The sequence below is a fragment of the Xenopus laevis genome, chromosome 7S (assembly GCF_017654675.1).
Source record: "Xenopus laevis strain J_2021 chromosome 7S, Xenopus_laevis_v10.1, whole genome shotgun sequence".
Lineage (NCBI taxonomy): Eukaryota > Metazoa > Chordata > Amphibia > Anura > Pipidae > Xenopus > Xenopus laevis.
In genome coordinates this window covers 22,864,547-22,886,404 of record NC_054384.1, presented here as the reverse complement: position 1 = coordinate 22,886,404, position 21,858 = coordinate 22,864,547, and the positions used below count along the sequence as shown (strand labels likewise).

At 39.6% G+C, this 21,858-nt stretch overlaps 1 protein-coding gene and 1 long non-coding RNA gene across 2 annotated transcripts; one reads left to right on the top strand and one right to left on the bottom strand.

Moving 5' to 3' along the window:
• Positions 1-217: 217 nt before the first annotated feature.
• supv3l1.S (Suv3 like RNA helicase S homeolog) lies at positions 218-18,065 on the bottom strand. Its single transcript, XM_018227475.2, has 15 exons — positions 17,654-18,065; positions 14,310-14,387; positions 14,095-14,202; positions 13,139-13,253; positions 11,291-11,459; positions 10,457-10,568; positions 10,156-10,233; positions 8,011-8,102; positions 7,339-7,519; positions 6,822-6,915; positions 5,237-5,456; positions 4,569-4,649; positions 2,974-3,150; positions 2,440-2,588; positions 218-749 (listed from the first exon to the last, which is right to left on the bottom strand). Exons 1-15 carry the CDS (start codon positions 17,916-17,918, stop codon positions 341-343), a joined length of 2,328 nt encoding a protein of 775 aa, XP_018082964.1. The 5' UTR covers positions 17,919-18,065; the 3' UTR covers positions 218-340.
• Positions 18,043-21,164, top strand: LOC121396228. Its single transcript, XR_005962895.1, has 2 exons — positions 18,043-18,180; positions 19,254-21,164. It is a non-coding gene; the product is annotated as an uncharacterized LOC121396228 (long non-coding RNA).
• The last annotated feature ends 694 nt before the right edge of the window (positions 21,165-21,858 follow it).

Below are 21,858 nucleotides of genomic sequence, written 5' to 3'. Positions count from 1 at the left end.
AAGTGACAAAGCCAGCAAGTATCTGAAGGTGAAAAGATTCCACCAGTGCAGTGTACGAGTGTGTAGGAAGACTGTGTTAGCTGGATTCCAAAGACATTATATTGCTTGTGAACCTGTTGTTAAAAGGAAGTAGTTACCAACACTTTATAGTAAATACTCCTGTTTGGTGGCAGAAAGTAAAACCAACATGACAACACAGAAGAGCTTACAAACACGATTATTATAAATAGACTTTATCGAATAAATGATATTTAACATTTGAAACAATGTTATATTGACATATTCCTTTGTTCTACAGATTTTTCTATTGTCCATTTAAAATATATCTAAATCCACAGGGCTACTTTTTTCTTCTTTTTCCCTTTAAAGCTTGTGGAGAGCTGTGATTCCCGTTGTCGTGTTGCCGTGAATGCCACTCTTTTTCCAGCTGTGCTAGCATGTCTGTCGTAAGAAGTCCTTGTTGTACTAATCTGGAGGCAAGCGGTCCCTTCACATTACCAGGCAATGGCTGGACTAACTGAGACCCTTTGGGTCTTCTCTGTCCCTGGGAGTTTATATTGTGTTTGAGGTTTGGAATGTCTTTTTCATGGGCTCCTTGTGCTTCAGAATGATCAGAGGCAGAAGCAGAGGATTCTGAGGCTCGAATGAGTTTAGTAATGTTATACACTCCCATCTGTATTATAGAATCCAATTCTTTCTGTATCTCCCTTACAAGATTAGCATCTGGAAACATATCCATGAAACGATAGCTGCAAAATACATGTATTAGGCATTATTTTTCTAAGCATGTTATTTACAAGGTACACCTAAAACAAAAGCATAAAAATGATATGAAACTCTACCAAAATTCAACCACACTCACAAATACACTGCTCCTACTAACTATCCCAGCCAATCACATGCAGACATCTGCCCTCTCCATACCTCTGGTTCACAATGCGGCCCATTCTAAAATGTCAACATTGGTCACATAAAGCCCACTACCGTGTTTTCCCCCACTTCACTCTCTACACCGGTGATCCCCAACCAGTAGCTTGTGAGCAACATGTTGCTCTCCAACCCCTTGGATGTTGCTCCCAGTGGCCTCAAAGCAGGATCTTATTTTTTAATTCCAGGCTTGGAGGCAAGTTTTGGTTGTATAAAAAACCAGGTGTACTACCAAACAGAGCCTCAATGTAGGCTGACAATCCACATAGGGGCTACCAAGTGGCCAATCAAAGCACTTATTTGGCACCCCAAGAACATTTTTCATGCTTGTGTTGCTCCCCAACTCCTTTTTCTTCTAAATATTGCTCACGGGTTCAATAGGTTGGGGATCCCTGCTCAACACTATTTATTGTTTACCAGCCTTCTTGTACCCATCTTTCCTTCCTCCAAAATGCACCCTGGCACTTATTGGTCTATGTCTTGCTCAATAACGCTACAATGCTTCAGTACATATTCACTCATGTTGCCCTTCCAGTTCCCATTCTAGTATATTGCTGCCAGTGCCTCCCTCCCTTCCCCCATTCACCAATGTTTCCATATTTTACATTGTATTGTTAGTATAACATAAGGCAGCAAACCACTAGGCAGTAATTTAGTTCTGCAAAGAACATGTTTGTTTTAGAGTTAAAGAATTAGCGGTGTGTTTATAATATTTTACTTTAAAGAGTATCTAAAAATCTCTTTATGACCAGAACCATAGGTCAACTCCTGTAAGCAGAGTTTGAGGTTAGTGAAAGTCTTTAATAAGGACTTAATAATGGGCAATATCACTATATCCAAGAACCCATGAACAATAAATCATCTTCCCCATGGTTTGGGGGAACCCTGTAACTTTCCTTGATCATAATTTTTATTTATAATTTACATTGTTTATATTGCATATAATTCACTCTACCATGTAAAATTTTATTCCTGAACCAACAAGTATTTTTTTTTGTCTTGTAATATTGGTGTGTAGGTGCCATCTCGGGTCATTTTGCCTGGTCATGTGCTTTTAGAAAGAGCCTGCACTTCAGGCAGGCTGTTGTTTCTCCTACACAACGTAAAGTCAAAGTGGGACATGGATTTTTACTATTGATTGCTATTCTCATATCTACCAAGGAGCTGTTATCTGGTTACCTTCCCATTGTTAGGCTTGTGGGGAGGAAAGGGAGAGGGTTGATATCACTCCAACTTGCAGTACAGCAGTAAAGAGTGACTGAAGTGACTTTATCAGAGCACAAGTCACATGACTGGGGGCACTTGGGAAACTGACAATATGTCTAGTCCCATGTCAGATTTCAAAATTAAATGAAATATAAAAAAATCTGTTTGCTCTATTGAAAAATGAATTTCATTGCAGAATTCTGCTGATGGGGTTTGAAAAAAAAACAAAAAAAAATCATGTTTTCCCATGACAGTATGTTCTCAGCCACATATTTTTAACTCGGTCATTTCCTTAACTAAACTCACCTTAACCATAGATAGAGATCCAGGATATCATGAACTGACTCCAAATGCACCAAGTCTTTGATGGTCTTTGGGGAAACAACTGGCCAGTTAACAAGTCTACAAATCCAATCAAATGTCAGGGGCTCATTCCGACTGAACTGTCGAGCAAACTGTAAAAGAACAACACACAAGTGTAACACCTCTGTCTCTCACCACCATCAAACTTAAAATGCTATATGGCTGCTAAGCTGAATCAAATCTGATTAATCTTTGATGCAGTTTTTTTGCAAATCAGGTTGTAGATTTGGGGGAGCAAATCCAATAAATATGGATTCAGCACTTTTACTTATCAGAACAGTCACAACAATGGGTGGGGATTGTATACTGGTAATCTAATATCTACCTCCCAAATTCTAGCTTCTTATCCCAAATGTAGGGTTATAGAAGAAATCTGAAAGATATTTTTAAAGTGTCCTGAAAAGAAAATGCATATTCTCAATGGAAAGCCAGATGAACATTATGAGGCTGACAATGGTGAAAAACACTGAAACGTACCCTCAGTAGTGACGTGCAGACAAATGGCTGTTTGCGGTTGATGGGAGCTGTACAAAATACATATCTCGCCCTCAGGTTTAGTGGAATGTGTTGAATCATATCAGCTACAAACTTGAAGTCATCAATGTTGCACACAAAATAAAGTCCATCAACCTGAGAAAGGCTTACAAATATATCCTGCAAAAGAAGAAACAAATGCATTAGAATACAGTAGGAAACCAATATAGCAACTCTCCTTGATACTGTTTAATGATGGTGAACCTGTAAAAGTTGGTTGCAACCATCATGCTTTATCTGAATTACTGAATGTTCACAAAAATGGACGCAGGAATGTGATGTGTGGGCCGGCCCAATACCAGAGGGTCGGGCAGTTTCGGGCCAACCTCGCATCCCCTTTCCGGTTTGCGGCCGGTTGAGCTCTTTTGACTGCTCCCTCCGCCCGTGACCTTACAAATGCCAGCTTCAGACTTCTAAGTTGAACTTCTATAGATACTCGCCTGCTCACCCCGCCCCTTTTATGACGTCATTGGCAGAGCAGGTCTATAAAAGGAACCCGGAAGTCGGGGTTCAGGCGGGCGGGCGCGCATCACACAAACACCTTGATCTGATAAAGATGAAAATGTACCAGGTTCACGCCAAGCAAATCTGCTCAACAAGAATATTTCACTCAAATTTTTATTTGTAAAGTTTTAAAATAAATATACAAAATTTCAAAATTATACTTAATATTAGGGGGTTATTTACGAAGTCCAATTTAGTCTGGTCTGAGTTTTAAAGGGGACAACATCTAAAAAAGATATTATGATCTGCGCTGAGTTCTGTACGATAATACAAAAAAGTTTGGGGCTATAATCTGAAAAAAAATCTGATTTTTTCATGATTTTATAGTCTTTTCCAGCACCAGATATTATGAGTTCATTTATTGATAAATAAGGTCAAAATGTAGATGGTCAACGTGGTTTTAATAAAATAATTTGAAATATTCTGATTTTAATAAATAACCCCCGAAGTGTGTTATAGAGCAACCTATTTTAAGCAACTTACCGTTATTTATCTTGTATTTTTATTTTTTTTTGTAAATGAATAGCTTTCCTGTTCTGCCTATTTCCAGCCTTTAACAGAAAATGCTGGCTGCTAGGGGCAGAGACCCGAGCAGTCAAAAACACATGGACTGCAAGAATTTACTTTAATTAACTATTCTTATTTTTATTGCTTATCTTTTTTTTTTTTTAGACCCTCTCCTATCCATCTTCCACTCTGACTTCCAAACTTCTGCCTGAATACTAGGGTAATTTAGCCCTAACAACCAGATCATAGTTAAAAATACAGGTTATTAGCGCTGGAGAACAAAGAAATGTAAATAAAATAATAATAATTTTTGAGGTGAACCTTCTGATTATTTGGTATATGACAGCAGTTCCATATTGTTTACACTATTTAAAATACATACAGAAATAATACTCTATGTAGAGCCCACTGGCTGAACATTCATTAGCATGATCTCTTCTGTTCATATACAGTAAGGTCCAATTCTGGTAGATTCCTATACAATGGAACAGTAGCACTTGCTCTCAGAACAGCGGCTTTATACTTACAATAAGATTTGATAATGTTGCATCAGGCAGGTGGTAAGCAAACATCTCTATCTGGTCAGCAGTGGGATGTAACCCAGCAGTCTAAAGAAAAATAAAATGTACACATACCATATGAGCAATAATGTGTGCATATACTCTCCTATTATTATTAAATTGTATGTATATAGCGCCAACATATTGCGTAGCACTGTAATAATAAACACTGGAAAATGTTGTTGTTTTCTCATAATAAAAACAGAGAATGTCAACTGCATTAATACATCTGTTGTCTATTTGCTGTTAAATATAACACAAATGCAACACCTGTGCCCATGATGCAATGCCACAATTGCCAAGAAAAATATTATGCGTGAAAACCAATACATTGGTGAGTTTGTCTTCTGCATTTACAATTTTGATGGCATTACTAAAGAACAATATACTTTCACATATTTGCCATGAATCATAAGGTTGGGCCTTGCACTGTCTCTGACCATGGACTACATCTGTAGCATATGATAGTCCCTTAGCCAATGGCATTTTCTGCCTGGCACCATGGATATCTGACTGAGCCCTTATAGAATATCAAAGGAAGGTGTTGTGGTTTCATGCCTTTGGCTACAAGACTGGCTAGCAGCCAATACCTGCTCAAGTTTGGGCAAAGGAGGAAGCTTGGATAAGCCTCTTACCTCTATGGCAGCAACTGGTTTCCTCATGATCTCTTTGAGCAGGGGCAGGTCATCTCGAAACATTGTGGTAACTTCTCCATCCTTAAACATGCTGCTAAACCTGCCAGCACGACCCGATATCTGCAGCGCCTGAGAGGTGGAGATGGTATCAATCTCTTTCTCTCCTTTTTCATTAATGCTCGGTTTTACCAGGGAATTAAAGATGATCCTTTTAATGCTCCTAGGAATGGGGGGTTTCAAAATCAGGCACGTTAGTTTTTTTGGATGTGGTGGAAGTCAATCCAAACCTAACCATGGGCTATAGTGATCCTAGGCCATCTCTTGGTTTCCTTCCCACATATTTAGTGTATGCAGTATGAATGCATACAAATGGTTTTTAAAAAATATCATTTAATCCCAGCAATTAGATTTTAATGAATAAATGTAATCTGTCACAATCTGCCAAATCATACAGGATATTGTGTTAGCCTCAATTCTGAGCCTAAATCCGTATGGATTGGGTTAGTGCCAATGCCCTAGGCAAGCGACAGGCACCCATGTATTTCCCTCTGAATTTGCAACTCTAGGCACCAGTCCACAACTGCCTATAGAAAAAATATAGCACTGGCTAAAATCCATAGATGTGCCTGCCCTGCCATTCCATTAACAACTTCCATATATACTCCATTCCGAAGTCGCCCAAAGTTTCCTCGTGAGGCAACTTCGGAAAAAGAAGCGTTCCGAGTGCCATCCCACTGGCAATTTACATTCTAGCTGGCGGGAAGGCAGTACAGGGAGATTAGTCACCCAACTAATTCTCCCGCGCAGCGCCGTCTGCGCATTCACAGAGCGTGCAGTTAGCGTTAGGCATGCACCAAATCCACTTTTTTGGATTCGGCCGAACACGATTCGGCCGAATCGTTTGCAAAAGATTCAGCCGAATACTGAACTGAATCCAAAGGGGAAAACATTTTTTACTTCCTTGCTTTGTGACAAAAAAAATCTCGTGATTTCTCTCCCTGCCCCCAATTTACATATGCAAATTAGGATCCAGTTCGGCCGGGCACAAGGATTCAATCGAATCATAATTCTGCTGAAAAAGGCTGAATCCCGAACCGAATACTGGATTCGGTGCATCCCTAGTTTGCGCATGGTGTAGTTTGGCATGCACGCCGAGCGGCGCCCCCAAAGCATCACAGTAGGGGGGCGGGGGGGGAGCCCTGAACAGCAGTCCCGGTGTGCCCCATGCCCCTCAGTCCGACCCTGTGTGTCTCTGCCCTTATTGTGAAAACCAACTGTATTTCTTGATACATGTCCTTTTACCGAACATATTTGTAACTAACCTGACTGAACCATTCTCTGTTGTACTGCTGCATGCATTGCTTTTTAAACATTTACCATCTGAGCATCAGTATTCATATGAGGATATGTTATATACAGCTAAACCTTCTTCTAATTTGGAGCTGTCTGGATCCAGAAAAAAGATCCTATACCTGTGCTTAATTATATTTAATCCATTTATGCAACTACCTTACAGAACCAAATACTAAATACACACAAGCCAGCACCCACATCTGAATTACATATGAAATGTGTCTTTACTCACAGATTAAGCCCCATTCCTATAGCATCTGTAGCAACCAGGATTTTGCAGGGATCAGCAGGATCATTGAATTTCTTTGCCTGGGCAAGTTTAGTCCCTTAAAGAAATGCAAGAATATTTTAGCCTTCCATTATAACCACCCACAATTGTTTGTTCCCTATGTAAACGCAGAACTACTATCACAATAGTAAGATACCTGCTTTGACAGTAAGAACACAGACAAAATGCTATGTAAGTCATTTTAAATGGAAATGGGTGGCAGGCAGGGAAGGATACTCCTAGACAGCCCTGCAGTAGTCAAAAGTGCCATAGACTTAGAATGGACTGTTTTACTTCTCTCTGCTATTATTTTAACTGCTATTGTATCTTTTCACCATCCATGGCTGGTTATAGGTAATTGGGAAGGTGGAAATATGTTATGGGCCAGTGTGGGCATATCTGGAATCCAGCATAGCAACCATCTGCAAGGCTGTTATCAAACAGCTGCAGAAATTCAAGAATAAGATCGAGTTATACGAACCTGGGGGAAGGCTGCCATAAATCACGGCACATTCTAAACCACGTGCTTCAATTTGTCGGCTCACAGAATAGATGTCATTCTTATTGAAACAGACTATGCAGTCGCCAGGGCGGAGATTGTCTAGGGATTCCAAAGCATGGTCAAGAATCTTAAGCGGTGTCAGCCTCTCGTAATTTCTCACCTACAAGTACAACACGGATATCGAAAATACACTTAAAGGCTCATAAAGGTTCTTGTTTTGTTTTTAAATCCATACGTTTTCCCGTAAATGTCTGTTTTATAGTTTCCATGAAGCATCTGTGTATTTACACATACAATATTTGTAGAAGCATTTGTATTGGTCATAACACCGAGGAATCTAGGGTTATAAATGTTGAACTATATAGAAGATAAAACCTCAGAAGATACAAATATGGAAAAATATGCTCTGTTCACACTATAGGGATTAGCATTAATTCCTTATTTGTTACAACAAGGCTCAGGGTAGTAGGCCTGGATATATTTGTCCATGCACTTACTGAAGAAGCAAACATGCTGTCTGATGTGGGTCTCCTAAGCTCTGATGTATAATTGGTTGGACACGTCAAGTAACATGATACCTTTGTATATTTATATTGGCTCCCTGTAAACAGGGCAAATCGGCAGATTTAGCTGCCAAACTTTAAACTGTACCTCTACTTCCTCTCCAGTTGTAAACATAAGCTCAGTCACCAGGTTGATAGCAGCTCCTTCACCACAGATATGGATTTCTTCAGCACAGAGACCTAGGATAAATAATTCAATGAATGAGGCATTTCCACCGAGCCCAGCACAAACACTATTCCCTATTGGTGTTTAGGCAACCATCTCAGTTCATTATAAATGATCCTGTGCCACCACAAGCTCAAAATGTGTAATCATGTACAATGTGTGATTATATGATTTTAGTGTATTACCCCCTGTGGCAAGGTCACATTCCGCTCTGGCAGCTACTGCCTCAACTACTCAATTTTTATCCTTTCTTAAGGTGCCCAAACATTAAAAGTTCCAATCGTTTGGCGATCTTGCCCTTTCCCTCCTGATATGCCCAACAAAATTGGGGTTTATATTGGGCTTTTCAGATTGTTTGGTCCGAGGGCCAAAAGATCAAATTACAACGACAGCTTTCCCCTGTATTTCCTCTGTGAGTCAAGCAAGTTCAAGCAGACAATTTACTTTTTCAGGGCTTGGCATGCCTAACTGTACCCTGGGTCCACCCCATTTGTGACAACATTCCCTCTCGCTTTCATTTACAGACTCGTGCACAACCTGCCCCCTCTAGTGATGTCAGTGATGGGGGGCTAAGTACATGTAGATAACTGATGGCAGCATGGTGGGTCAGGTTGGGTCCAGATTGTGAGGATTTATTACCTTACAGTCCCCATACAAAGGCCGATATATAAGCTGCTGACAGATTAAGTCAACAGTTTACTGGGCAGTGTATGGGGCTTCCCCGATCAATATTTGGACGAATGTCGAGCAGATGTTGATCGGGCAGGTTTAAAAATCCCATCTGAATGAGGACTGCAGCGGTTCATTAAAGAGGTTGTTCACCTTCCAAGCACTTTTTTCAGTTGGATTGTTCACCATAAACAAATAATTTTTTCAATTACTTTCCATCCTTTATTTTTTACAGTTTTTCCCAAATCTAAGTTTAATGTTTGTGTCTGGCAGCTCAGTAATTCAGGTGCAGACTCTAAACTGTTACAATTTTGCAACATTTAGTTGATACATTTCTCAGCAGCTTCTCTGGAGTATTAGCAACTATTATTTCAATTCTAAAAGCTGCCTTTAATGAAACTTAGGGATTCTCAGCAGGGACAAAGATAAGATTGGCCATAGACACAAAGATTCGCTCGCTTGGCGACATCGCCAAACGAGTGGATCTTTCCCCAATATGCCATTAACGAGCATGGCTATATCGGGGGCAATCTGAACGTTCGATCCGATTACGATGCGCAATGGGCTCCGGCGGGATAGGTCAGGTCAAAATCAAACCTGACCCATCAACCAAACGACCGATCTCCGCCGGATGAAAGATGTCGGCACTCACCACACACAATCCGAAAATAGTACGAATCCTCGATTCGTACGATAGGATCTGTGCGTCTATGGCCAGCTTTAGACATGTATCAACTAAATGTATCAATTTAGAAGTTTAAAGGGTCGGCGACCCCTCCTCCCAGAGCTGGTTTAGAAGGTGAAAATGAAACTTTACACTTCATTATTAGAAAAAAGGTTACACATAAAAAGTAGAAAGTAATTGGAAAAAGCCTTTATTTCTGGTGAACTGTCTGATACCAACCTGAAAAATGTGTTTGAAGGTGAACAACCCCTTTAATGCGGTCATTGACCTCCCATATCCTTCTTCATTGTGATCCGATCGCTGGGAAGAGAGCTGCTTGTTTGGCAACCTCGCCAAATGAGAGGATCTCTGTATGTATGGCGAGCTTTGCTGTATACAATGGGCTGTCACTGTATGGTATATGGGGTGTTACTAACCTCACTTCATGTATTTAGGATGTAGGGGTATTCTTTTTGTCACAGTAGCATTATTTACAAATGTATGTATAAGCAAATTCAAAGCCTGAACCTAATGGTATAAGGGACAGTTTACAAAAATGTATTGTAGCTGGCAAAGAAACACGTGAAACCACTTCCTATTACTGTAAATGAAAACTAAAATCAGAATACATGGCTAGGAAGTTCATGAGATTACATCCATAGTCCCAAACAGGAATAAATGAGCAAACTGAAACAATAGCAGGCGTTTCTTTCTATATTCTAAAGAATTGTTACCTAAAAGTGCTCTGGTCCAGGCCCAACCTCTAGAAGGATCTCTAATCATCTGTATTTCATCTATGACAGCCACCTCATCTGAGAGAGAACAAATACAAGGATCACAAAGACAAATCAAATATCTGTAGGAGATGGCAGAGGACAATACTTCTGCAACCACAAACAATTGGATTAAGGATTTTTTTTGTAAAATCACAAGGCATAATGAAAACAATACATTTAAAAAATAACAAACGATAAAACAAAATTAAAATGTATTTGCTTGAAACAATTATAGAAAAATAAAGAAATATACACATACATGGTGCTGTCACACTGCACATTTCAATTGTACAAGCTGCATGGGCTGAAGGCCTGCCTTCTGGATCTACAAACACCAGTTCTTCTCCTGTAATAAGGTCACAAGGCACTCCCTGTAGTATAAAACAACAGATGAGAAAGATGTGGAAGAACCTATAAGAAAATATCTGTAACAGCCAAAATACTGAGAGGGCTGGTTTACTATGATAGGAGTCGCAGCACAACCAATATGAGGCTTTTCTTTCATTTTCCAACTGGTTGAAGAAGACCAATTGGTTGCTATGGGTGCACCTTCGTTAGTCTATAAACCCATAAGATTTTTATTTAAACAACATATCAGCCATAATGTTTAGGGATTAGTATTGAAGAAGTCAGATTAGTAAATGTAAGGGATTTTATTTGGCAGTTCTGCAAGTGGTGCCATGTTTTGCCCAAACTGGCTTTTACTGAGGTATAATGCTTGTCTCTGTAAGGTAGATTTACATGCAACCAGGATATATGCTGCATTTTAAAAAAAACAACCTCCATTTGGAAAATTGCCTCCAGGTTGTTGAAATGCACAACCCACAGACAGACAGACTAAATTATAAGAGAGATGCCCTGGTAAATTATAAGAGAGATGTCTGGTACAAAAACCCAAACAGGAATAGTTCTTGCCTAACAAATACTCTTTTGAAATTTTTGAACATTTCTATAACATATTGAGAATATATTCTATTAACATATGGTAGAATATAACAGACTTAGAAATTACTTTTTCACTGACTATTATAAAATATATTAACTGTGAAATAAATGGAGATCCATGGGTTAATAAAGCTTGCAGCATACTAACCGAATCATTACTCTTTTGGTAGATTTCATGGGCCAGCAATTTCAGAGGACCACAATACACCCCCGATTTTGCAGACAGATACCTCTGGATTGCATGGTATGTTTTTCCACTATTGGTAGGTCCGGAATGGAAAATGATCTTGCGCTGGATGGCTCTGGCCTCAGGATACCTACGTATAAGTTAACATTAAGATTTGCACAATAATAGCTTGATATTCCAATACAAATTGACGATTTGCAATGAGAAAATTAAAATAAATATTCACACTAAAAATTCAGTTTTTCTAACTGAATTTTCCTGTGAACCTATGCCTTTTTCCATAATTTAGTATCGTTGCATATCTGATTTGTAAGAGTTTTCAATGATTTTTAATTGTTTCTTTTTCATGTTTAAGATAGACAATAAATGATAACAATGTCTTTGTAAGTATCTGGAGTCTTTCCAAAAAGAGAGGAAAAGAAGAAGAAGAAGAAGAAGAAGAAGAAGAGAAGAAGGAGAGAAGAAAGAGTGGAGCATTGTCAACTGGGCAGTAGGGCCAAAGAAAGAAGAAAATATAGCAGAAACAATAGTTTAAATCGACGGTTCACCAAGTATTGGTGATATAATGCTAGTCAAGGAGTACAGACTGACAATTCCTGTGAGGTCCCTTTAATATAAAGGAAGAAGGTATTCTAATGGCTAGCAGCTCTGGGAGGACTCTGCAATTAAAGAGCCTTAACATATAGATTGGTTATAGTTTTAGGCTTAGTCCACACCAGGCGATTTGGGGAGATTTAGCGCCTGGCGACTAATCGCCTCTTCTTTGAGGCAACTAATCTCCCGAACCGCTTCCTCTTCTCTTGCGCCGGCTGTAATGAGTCGCCTGCGTTAGGCCACAAGCGGCGCTTCGTTTTCCAAAGTTGCTCGATCGGAAAACATGTTTTTTCAAAACCCATCAGTTAATAGTGCTGCTACAGTAGAATTCTGCGCTGAAATCCATTTCTCAAAAGAGCAAACAGATTTTTTTATATTCAATTTTGAAATCTGACATGGGGCTAGAGACATATTGTCAGTTTCCCAGCTGCCCCCAACAATGCGACTTGTGCAAGCACTTTAGGATGGAACTACTTTCTGGTAGGCTGTTATTTCTCCTACTTAATGTAACTGAATGAGTCTCAGTGGGACTTGGTTTTTACTATTGAGTGCTGTTCTTAGATCTACCAGGCAGCTGTTATTTTGTGTTAGGGAGATGCTATCTGGTTACCTTCCCATTGTTCTGTTGTAAGACTGCTGGGGGAGGGGGTGATATCACTCCAACTTGCTGTACATCAGTAAAAAGTGACAAATAGAATTTCCATGCTGTGATGACCCTGCATTTACCATTACAGGGATATTCATCACACTCATTGACAGTGGTCACAACCTCAGCGCAGAACAAAACACCCATTCCACACGTTCATGTACTTGATCAATTAAAAGTTATCAAAGGCCAGGTTTTGTTACATAACACGTTTGAAGACATATTTCTAGTTATTTGTCTAATACAATCCCTTGGTTTTGAGCCAGACAGTTCTGCTTAACTTTTAAGTTGGTTGCTTTAATTTAAACTTTAGTGATTATGTAAAGTTGATGGCATACAGAAAGTTTTCAATGGTGTATAACTTTCAATGGTGTATAACTATCTTATACGTATATGAATAATAAACATACTTTCTATGATAAATGGGTCTCAGCAACAAACAAGCGAGTGTTCTTGAGTGATTCTCGTCTACCGGCAGGAAAGGGAATGGAAAGGGACACCAGCTTAACTAATATGCAACTATGTATCCTATGCAAGGTTTACCACCACTTAAACGGTTTATACTGTACCAGTTAGGAGGTAGCCTCAAATCGCTAATTTTCCGAAGATCATCCATACAATCTAGCATTGGGAATATCTGTTTTGAGTGTCTCATAAAAAATGGGAACAGGTCATCAACGTGGCCTACAAGGGGGGCAAAAAGATGAGGTCTCTAAAATGGTTTTAAGTATTTATATACTAAAAATCTATTTTTATGTGTAAAATTTCAAATTCAGATAGCACATTTCCACCAGTAACCAATGAGGCTGCCTACCTTTGTAGTGAACAGCAACCACCTAACTCCACTGGTAAGAGGTGGATGCCATTTATGTCGTGACAGGTATTTCTTTTGCACTATTTCTCTGTTGGCATGCTCTATTATGCACTATTTCTCTCTTGGTATGCTCTATAATGCACTATTTCTCTCTTGGTATGCTCTATAATGCACTATTTCTCTCTTGGCATGCTCTATAATGCACTATTTCACTCTTGGTATGCTCTCTTATGCACTATTTCTCACTTGGCATGCTCTGTTATGCACCATTTCTCTTTTGGTATGCTCTATAATGCACCATTTCTCTCTTGGTATGCTCTACAATTCACTATTTCTCTTTTGGCATGCTCTCTTATGAACTATTTCTCTCTTGGTATGCTCTATAATTCACTATTTCTCTCTTGGTATGCTCTATAATTCACTATTTCTCTCTTGGCATGCTCTATTATGTGCTATTTCTCTCTTGGTATACTCTATAATTCACTATTCGTCTCTTGGCATACTCTCTTTTGAACTATTTCTCTCTTGGTATGCCCTAAGTGTTGCAGTCTTTTATAATCTTTTATGTGTAGTGACTCAAGAGTTTGCTTCTCTAAATATGTATGTAAAAACTGTAATACTGTTTCTTGTACCAATTAAAAATATATAATACTTTACAATAAATATCAGACTATGCTTGAAAGACTTGACATGCACATATGTTATACTTACCAACTCCACAGCAAATATCATTCAATATAATGTGCAGGTCCACATGCAAAGGGTCAGTCTCCATAACATATTTTCTAAAGCTTATAAAAGCTTGGTGGAAAAGACGAGCTAGGAATGACACAGAAATGCACATTAACAGATCATCCAGGTATGGCTTGGACAAGAACCAAAAGTGCTTAATATATGCAAGTGGCATTTATGTACGTCTCTCTTACCATCCAGTCCATTTTCGGCTCCCAATTTCTGCATCTCTTTCCTTTTGTAAAACTTGTTTAAAACTTTCAGGACGTCACCTATGGATTTAATATAATGTTTAACAATATTTATTAAGCAGAGGAAATTAGATGTCAAATGGACATTTTTAACTAAGTGCAAAGCTTTCAAAATGTTTTTTTTTTTCAGGAAGCAATTCAAGCATCTTCTAAGTTTCTTTTTTGCCTTTTATTCCAAACAAAAACTTTAAATTAGCATGAGGCTACATTTTATTGTTATTCTTAAAGTATTTACCAAATAGTCTGGTTGCTATGGTTAATAATTTAAAAGCAGAACTAAATAAGTTTGCATTTGCAGGCGGTGTCTCCAGTGGAAATCAGTTCTGCATACTTCATGCCCAGTATCTGGGGGGTTCACAGTCGTAAGCAAAAAGCTGGAGTCTAAAATGGTTTCACTCCTACCCCAGTTCTCCTTCTACTGCCGTTTGGGTCATGACACTTTTTGACACAGGCCTAATGCTCTTACTTTGAGAAAAGTGAGTGACTGCATCTGGTCCATGTCAGAGCATAGCCAGGACCTGGTTAAGAGAGAAACTGTGCTGGAATGGAGGGAAACAGAACAGGGGACAACTGTTAATCCCCCAGGGACTGGATAAGCAATTTGTAGTCACCTAAAAATCAAAATTAAGTCTTAGACAGCTGGCTGAGCTGCAACAGTAGTATAAGACTGTTCATGTTTTAAAGGGGTTGTTTAACTTTAAAGTAATTTTAGTATGATGTAGACAGTGATATTCTGAGACAATTTGCAATTGGTTTTCATTTTTTATTATTTGTGTTTAGGTTATTGGCTTTTTTATTCACCTGCTGTCCAGTTTGCAATTTCAGCAATCTGGTTGCTAGGGTCCAATTTACCCTGGCAGCCATGCATTGATTTGAATACGAGACTGGAATATGTTCATAAAAATATGAACAATAAAAAGTAGCAATAACAATAAATGTGAAGCCTCAAAAATAATTTGTTTTTAGATGGGTCAGTGACTCCCATATGAAAGCTGGAAAAATCTGAAGAAAATGGCAAATATATGAAAAACTATAAAAAATAAATGAGGACAAACTGAAAATGTGCTTAGATCTGGCCATTCTCTAACATACTAAAAGTTAACATAAAGGTGAACCACCTCTTTAGACAACACAAAAATAGAAAAAGAACATAAAAAGTTAATTTAATTTAAAATGAACAACACCTTTCATTGTATGTATATTTTTTAAACTGTCTCTAGAGTAAAATTAATAAGTAGAGTGTTTGGATTCAGCATTCTAATATAAATACTGAGTAAAAAGCTAATTCAATGTGCAGAAGAGGAAACTGAGAGGTTTGAAACACTCCCTGAAGTAGCAAGAGTGTGCAACCCCCAGCAGAACAACATGGAATTCTCACAGCATGAAATATACTGGTGTACATCATATGGTAAAAGTAATTCTTAAGGGGGTGGTTCACCTTTAAGTTAACTTTTATTATATTATAGAATGGTCAGTTCTAAGCAACTTTTCAAATAGTCTTCATTATTTATTTTTTAATTATTTATTTATTTATAATTATTTGCCCTTTTCTTCTGAATCTTTTCGCCTTTCAAACAGGGGGTCACTGACCTCATTTAAAAAAAAAACAAATGTATTGTTATTGTTACTTTGTATTACTTATCTTAGAATTTAAGATAAGAATATAAAAATGTATTCATATTCCTGTCTCTTATTCAAATCAATGCATGGTTGCTAGGGAAATTTGGACCCTAGCAATCAGAATGCTGAAATTACAAACTGGAGAGCTGCTGAATAAAAAGTGAAATAACTGAAAAAAGCACAAATAATAAAACATGAAAACCAATTGCATGTTTAAAGGGGTGGTTTGCTTTGTATGTTATAGTTTTATAATTATTTCCCTTTTTCTGACTCTTTGCAGCTTTCAAATAGGCGTTGCTGACCCCTTCTAAAGAAGCAAATGCTCTGTAAGGCTACAAATGTATTGCTATTTCTAATTTGTATTACTCATCTTTCTATTCAGGCTTACTCCTACTCATATTCCAGTCCCTTAATCAAATCAGTGCATGGTTGCTAGGGTAGTTTGGACCCTAGCTACCAGATTGCTCAAAATGCAAATTGAATAGTTGCTGAATAAAATGCTAAATAACTCAAAAACCACAAATAATAAAAAACAAAAACCAATGGCAAGTTGTCTCAGAATATCACTCTCTACATCATACTAAAAGTTATCTCAATAGTGAACAACCCCTTCAAGGTAGATGCTAATGTGCAGACCTGCAAAACATACAAATGAACCTGCCCCTGCCATGAGCATTTCCAGTTATTCAGGATTGGATCTGATCGACCAGAATGAAAACACTGGTTCATCAAATAACCTCATAGTAATATCTTGGTGGTGATGGAGGTATCACTAAATCACTAACAGGGCGAGGCCCACACTGGTATACTTATTGACAGGCCACGGCTGGCAATCTGTGTGTTCTGACAAATGCAAAAGAGGCTGCTTGTAAGGTCCCATATAGACAGTCAATATTTAGTGGGCTGGTGGAGGACTATTTGGGCCTCTGTATACTTGGAATGCCAGGGCCTATTTTGACTCCCCTGCTTATTGATCAGCCTCCAGTTCTACTTGGCAGGGTACTGCAATCCAGGGCAGCCATCAGGGGGGGAGAGTTGTACGGGGCCCCGAAGGGTAAGGGGGGCCAGCCACGCCACACTTACTTGATTAGCCGGCCCCCCAAATTTCTGAGAGCTGCTGACTTCGGGAAGGCATGGACATTTAAGGGGCCCTGGCCACCAATGTTCTCATGATGTGGGGGGGGCCTGGCCATCAATTTTGGGAACCAATTTTTTTTTCTCATATGGGGTCTTAGCCACCAATATTTTTTAATGGGGGGGCCCTGGCCACAAATGTTTTTTTATGGGGGGCCCTGACCACCAATAACTTTTTATTTTTTATTAACATGTGGGAACCCTAGCCACCAATATTTATTTTGTTTTTTTTACTGTGTGGTGGGGGGGGGGCGGATCTGTGGGGTGGAATAGGGCGGACCTGTAGGTGGGGCGGATCTGTGGGGTGGAATAGGGCGGACCTGTAGGTGGAGGTTGCGGTGGGCGCAGCCCAGGGGGCCCAGGAAATTTTGTCGTATGGGGCCCTGCTGCAATCTGACCATTAGTGAGGTTTAAAAATGCTGGAGGGTAGTTTGTCCAACTCGTGGACCTTCAGCTGTTTTACTGACAATCTATGGATGTGGCATGTCACTGAAAGTTGTAGTTCTGCAGGGCGACAAGCTCAACACTCTTACTCTTATTGAGAGGCTGCGTCAGTTCAGCGCCGATGTCCGTGTCCCCATTCTCTGCGGGTCTGAGCTGAACAGGAACAAACAGCGAGGTGTCTGGGGGTTTGCTTTCTCCTCCGTACAAGGTCCTGCTCTGCGCCCCCAGTCCATGGATCCTAGATCCCGTTACAAGGGCACGGGGCTTTCTATAAATACATGACTGAACGTCCCGAAACACCGGCTGAAGGCAACAGCGAATAACGGGGGGCAAGCGCTTCAGATACATCGCCATAAAGCCACATAGAACCAAGATGTTCTGCAGCTGCACTAGACTTGTCCCAGAACAATCCGCATGCCCACCGAGAGCAGCAGCAGCATGACAACAGCGGGCGCACTCTGATGGCGTCACACGGAAGGACCTAAGGCATTTAGCAGCCGAGCTATTGCCTGTTTGACATTGAAAGTGTGGCCCTCCAGTAACTCACAAAGTACAGGAAATAGGGGGAATTTATTTCTAAAGTACGGGGAAAAAACGCTGGATGTTAATATAAGTGGTATGTGTATATTGCATGAGCTCTAGCATATTATTCACCCTGCCGTGTTCTTCAGGTGCTGTATACACACACAGAGCTGTCATCTACTTACACCAATGTGACTCTCACTGAGGAAACGCATTGCCTCCCAGTGCTCCCACTGTCCCCCAGACAGTTCTTTAGGTGGTGCTGGATTATTGTATCAGGGCTCTGACTAGGGTTGCCACCTTTTCCTGAAAAAAATACCGGCCTTCCTATATATTTTTCTTTTTTCCATATTTATAACATTGGGATCAACTATTATTTTTACCAGCCAGGCCAGAAAAATACCGGCCAGGTGGCAACACTAGTTCCACCTTTTCTGGAAAAAAATACTGGCCTTCCTATAATATTTATCTTTTTTCCCTATTAATAACATTGGGATCAACTATTATTTTTACCAGCCAGGACTGTAAAATACCAGCCAGGTAGCAACTAGGGTTGCCACCTCTCAATAAAATTTGCACCGGCCAGTCTTGGGGGCGGTAAAAATAGGGGGGATGTGATGTCAAAGGGGGCGGTGCAAGACGTCAAAGGGGGCGGCGTGCAATTGGCCAGGCGCCGAAGAAAAGGTAGATTTTGTGCAGATTGGGGCAGACCAAGAGCTTTAGTTAGGGATATTACAAATTTACCAGCAACTACATTGCCGGTAAATCTGTAATACCGGCCCCAGCCTTAGCGGGTGTTTTACCGGCTAGGCTGGTAAAATACTGGCCAGGTGGCAACCCTAGTGGCAACCCAAACTCTGACAGGAGGAGTTATAAGGAACAGCAATTTTAGGGCTGTACAAATAGTTGGTACTCTTATGTTCTCTCTAAGGTGCAGTGCACACTCAAATCTTTAGGCCAGCGCACACAGCGAATTGTGGTGTGCACAAAGAATTGTGTGTGAAAACACCAAATTTTGTGTTAATTCTGACTTAAAGGGGAAGGAAACCTTGTCGGCGTAAACCCTCCACCCCCCCTCCCGTTTGTTGCCCACCCTCCCTCCTCCCCCCTGGCCTACCCGTCCCGCTGGGCAAATGCCCCTAACTTGTTACTTACCCTTCTGCGCAGGTCCAGTCCAGGGAGTTCACAGACGACATCTTCTTCCACGCGATCTTCAGGCTTGAGAAAGGGCAAGACAAGGCCCGAAACGTTGCCTGTTACTGACCAATTGCAATAAATTTTTTCACATTTTGCAAATAAGAGGTGCTGCAGTTTTTCCTTTTTGCTGTATATTTGGCCCATGGCAAGGGCTTATACACTGCTTTGCACTCTGCCCGAAAGGAACCTATGTGAGGTGGTTGAAGCACACACAACTGTATACTCAGAGCATTTAAAACTAACATAGGCTGTGGCGTTAAAGGAACCCACTCCAGGGTATGCATTTAGCAGCTTACCGGTCTGCTGCTACACAGTTCGGTGCTTCGAATGCGAAACCGCTAATTGCACTGCTAAGTCCAGGCAATGCCTGGTAGTGACAGGTTGAAGTCTGATTGACTGCCTTGCCCACTCAGTTGGGTCCCCATAAAGTCCCCCCACTACCAGCACAGTGCCCTCCCAACCGATAATTGGCCATTGTAGCAAGTTCCGACGCCCTGTCTAGTAAATCTAAAATAGAAGAAATTGCGCCGGACACAAGTTTCGCTCAGTACACTCAAGCTTTATCAAAGCAGATTGGGTGCAAAAAACATGAGTACCAACTGATTAAAAAACGCTAAAGAAAGGAACACCTTGACCCAAAGAGTCTACAATCCAAAAAGGCTGATTTAACAAAAGGTGAGATAAGAAAATCATATTTCTTCCATACAATTAAATTTTTTTCTATTTTTCAAGTTAAAAAATGGGCACATCAGCACCAGTTTACATTGAAGTCTTCTCATGACACTTAGTCAATAATGTTTGACTTACCATTAAAGTTGATAGGATTTTTGTACAATGCAAGAAAAAAATCCATGACTGTTTTCTCAGTTGAGAAGCTGACGGAAAATCGATTGCAATCAACATAAACATTCTAAAGAAAAGTGCCCCAAGCCTCCCGGAGCCGAGAGTTTGATATGGCTGTAGGCCGCAGAAAGCGTAGTTCCTGTAGTTGCCTCCTGGTTTCATTTGTACTCCAGCCTATAGAATGATTGATTTGTTTTGACTGTGATTGTAGGAACCAAGTAGAATATGAGATTTTGCATTCTCACAATGAAATCCACTGCCTGAGCTATAGGGCACCAAGGCAAGTACCTCCAGCACAGCTTGCTCCTTCATCACCAGGGAGCATGGGAGTACTCACACGCATTTGTCTTTTATAATATTGTTTCAAGAAGCAGACCCAGAAAACAGAAAGATATATACAAATATTGCTTGAAATTGGATTGTGTAAAATGATTGAGAATGCTTTATTATATACAGTATAGTGTTTTACTTTGTTTCTCATTACACAAAAAATTATTTTTTTCGCACAGAAACCCATTAAAACATTCAATTTGACTTGAAGTGAAACTCCTTAAATTAGATTCCTATCTTTTCAAGATCAGCTGACAACATCTAAATATAAGATTTTTTTTGTCTCTCTGCTTAAGAATATAAATGTATCACTATTATTAATTTCCTATATTCATATAGCATCAGTAGAGCTTTACTACTACTTTATTGGCTGGGAAAAGGGTTAAGTAGACATATTTGAACACCATTAGAAGCTTTATATTCTACAAGCCAATTGGTCCCAGTAGAACTATTAAGGATATCGCTTTCAATTTTACGGTTCCTTGTAAAAAATATATATTTAGTACTGTTTTGTAATAACAATATTAAATACTTTTAAAATGCCCAGACCAACCTCTGTCTATAACAAGGAACGGGTCAATACAATGGTTCATAGACCATGAAATATTGCTACACAGCAGCAGTTGGGAAAGGTTTATATAATTTGTATGTGTGCAACCCTCACTCCTGTGGCTGAACTACTACACCCAGCTTCCTTTAGTTAACTATATGAACTTAATTTGAGATTTCTGTAAATTGTGGGCTTGTGTAATGTTTGTCTTTTCCTTTCTTGCACCAGCTCTATTAAATATAACGTGATAGTGAAAAAGCTTTTGTGTGTTCCTTTTTAGGAGCAATATTGTTATAAGTACTTTTGGGTCTTTCTCCTGTAGTTGTACTACTACATGTACTACCATGTACCCATGTCAACACCAGGCCTAGATTCTCTCCTGAATACACAAAACATTGGGGCCTGAACGTTTGCTACTAAACTGTGTGGCACAACCCTAACACATTATATCACAGTAGCTATGGATACACTATACCCCCAACACTCAAAATGGCTCCATTCATGATACATGTTATGGATATATAACATGCTCAATACATATTATAATGAAAACAAATATCATAACTATATCAATAAACATTTAATAAAATTAAAATTTGTAATTTATAGCCAAGAAAAAATTTCCCAACTTTAACCAATTACTGATGAAGAACAGAAATGATCCAGTACTAAATGACAGGGACTTACTGATGATGCCGTAGAATTTATCTTTTTGGGTTCCTATTTAAGTGCAGTTTGTGCCGGCCATATGGATGGCTGCAACTACATGTTAATCCTTCTAAATAAATAGGTTGGTTTTTTTCACAACATGAAATCTAAGGCTTTGGCAAACCAAAGGTGATCCTCGATCCA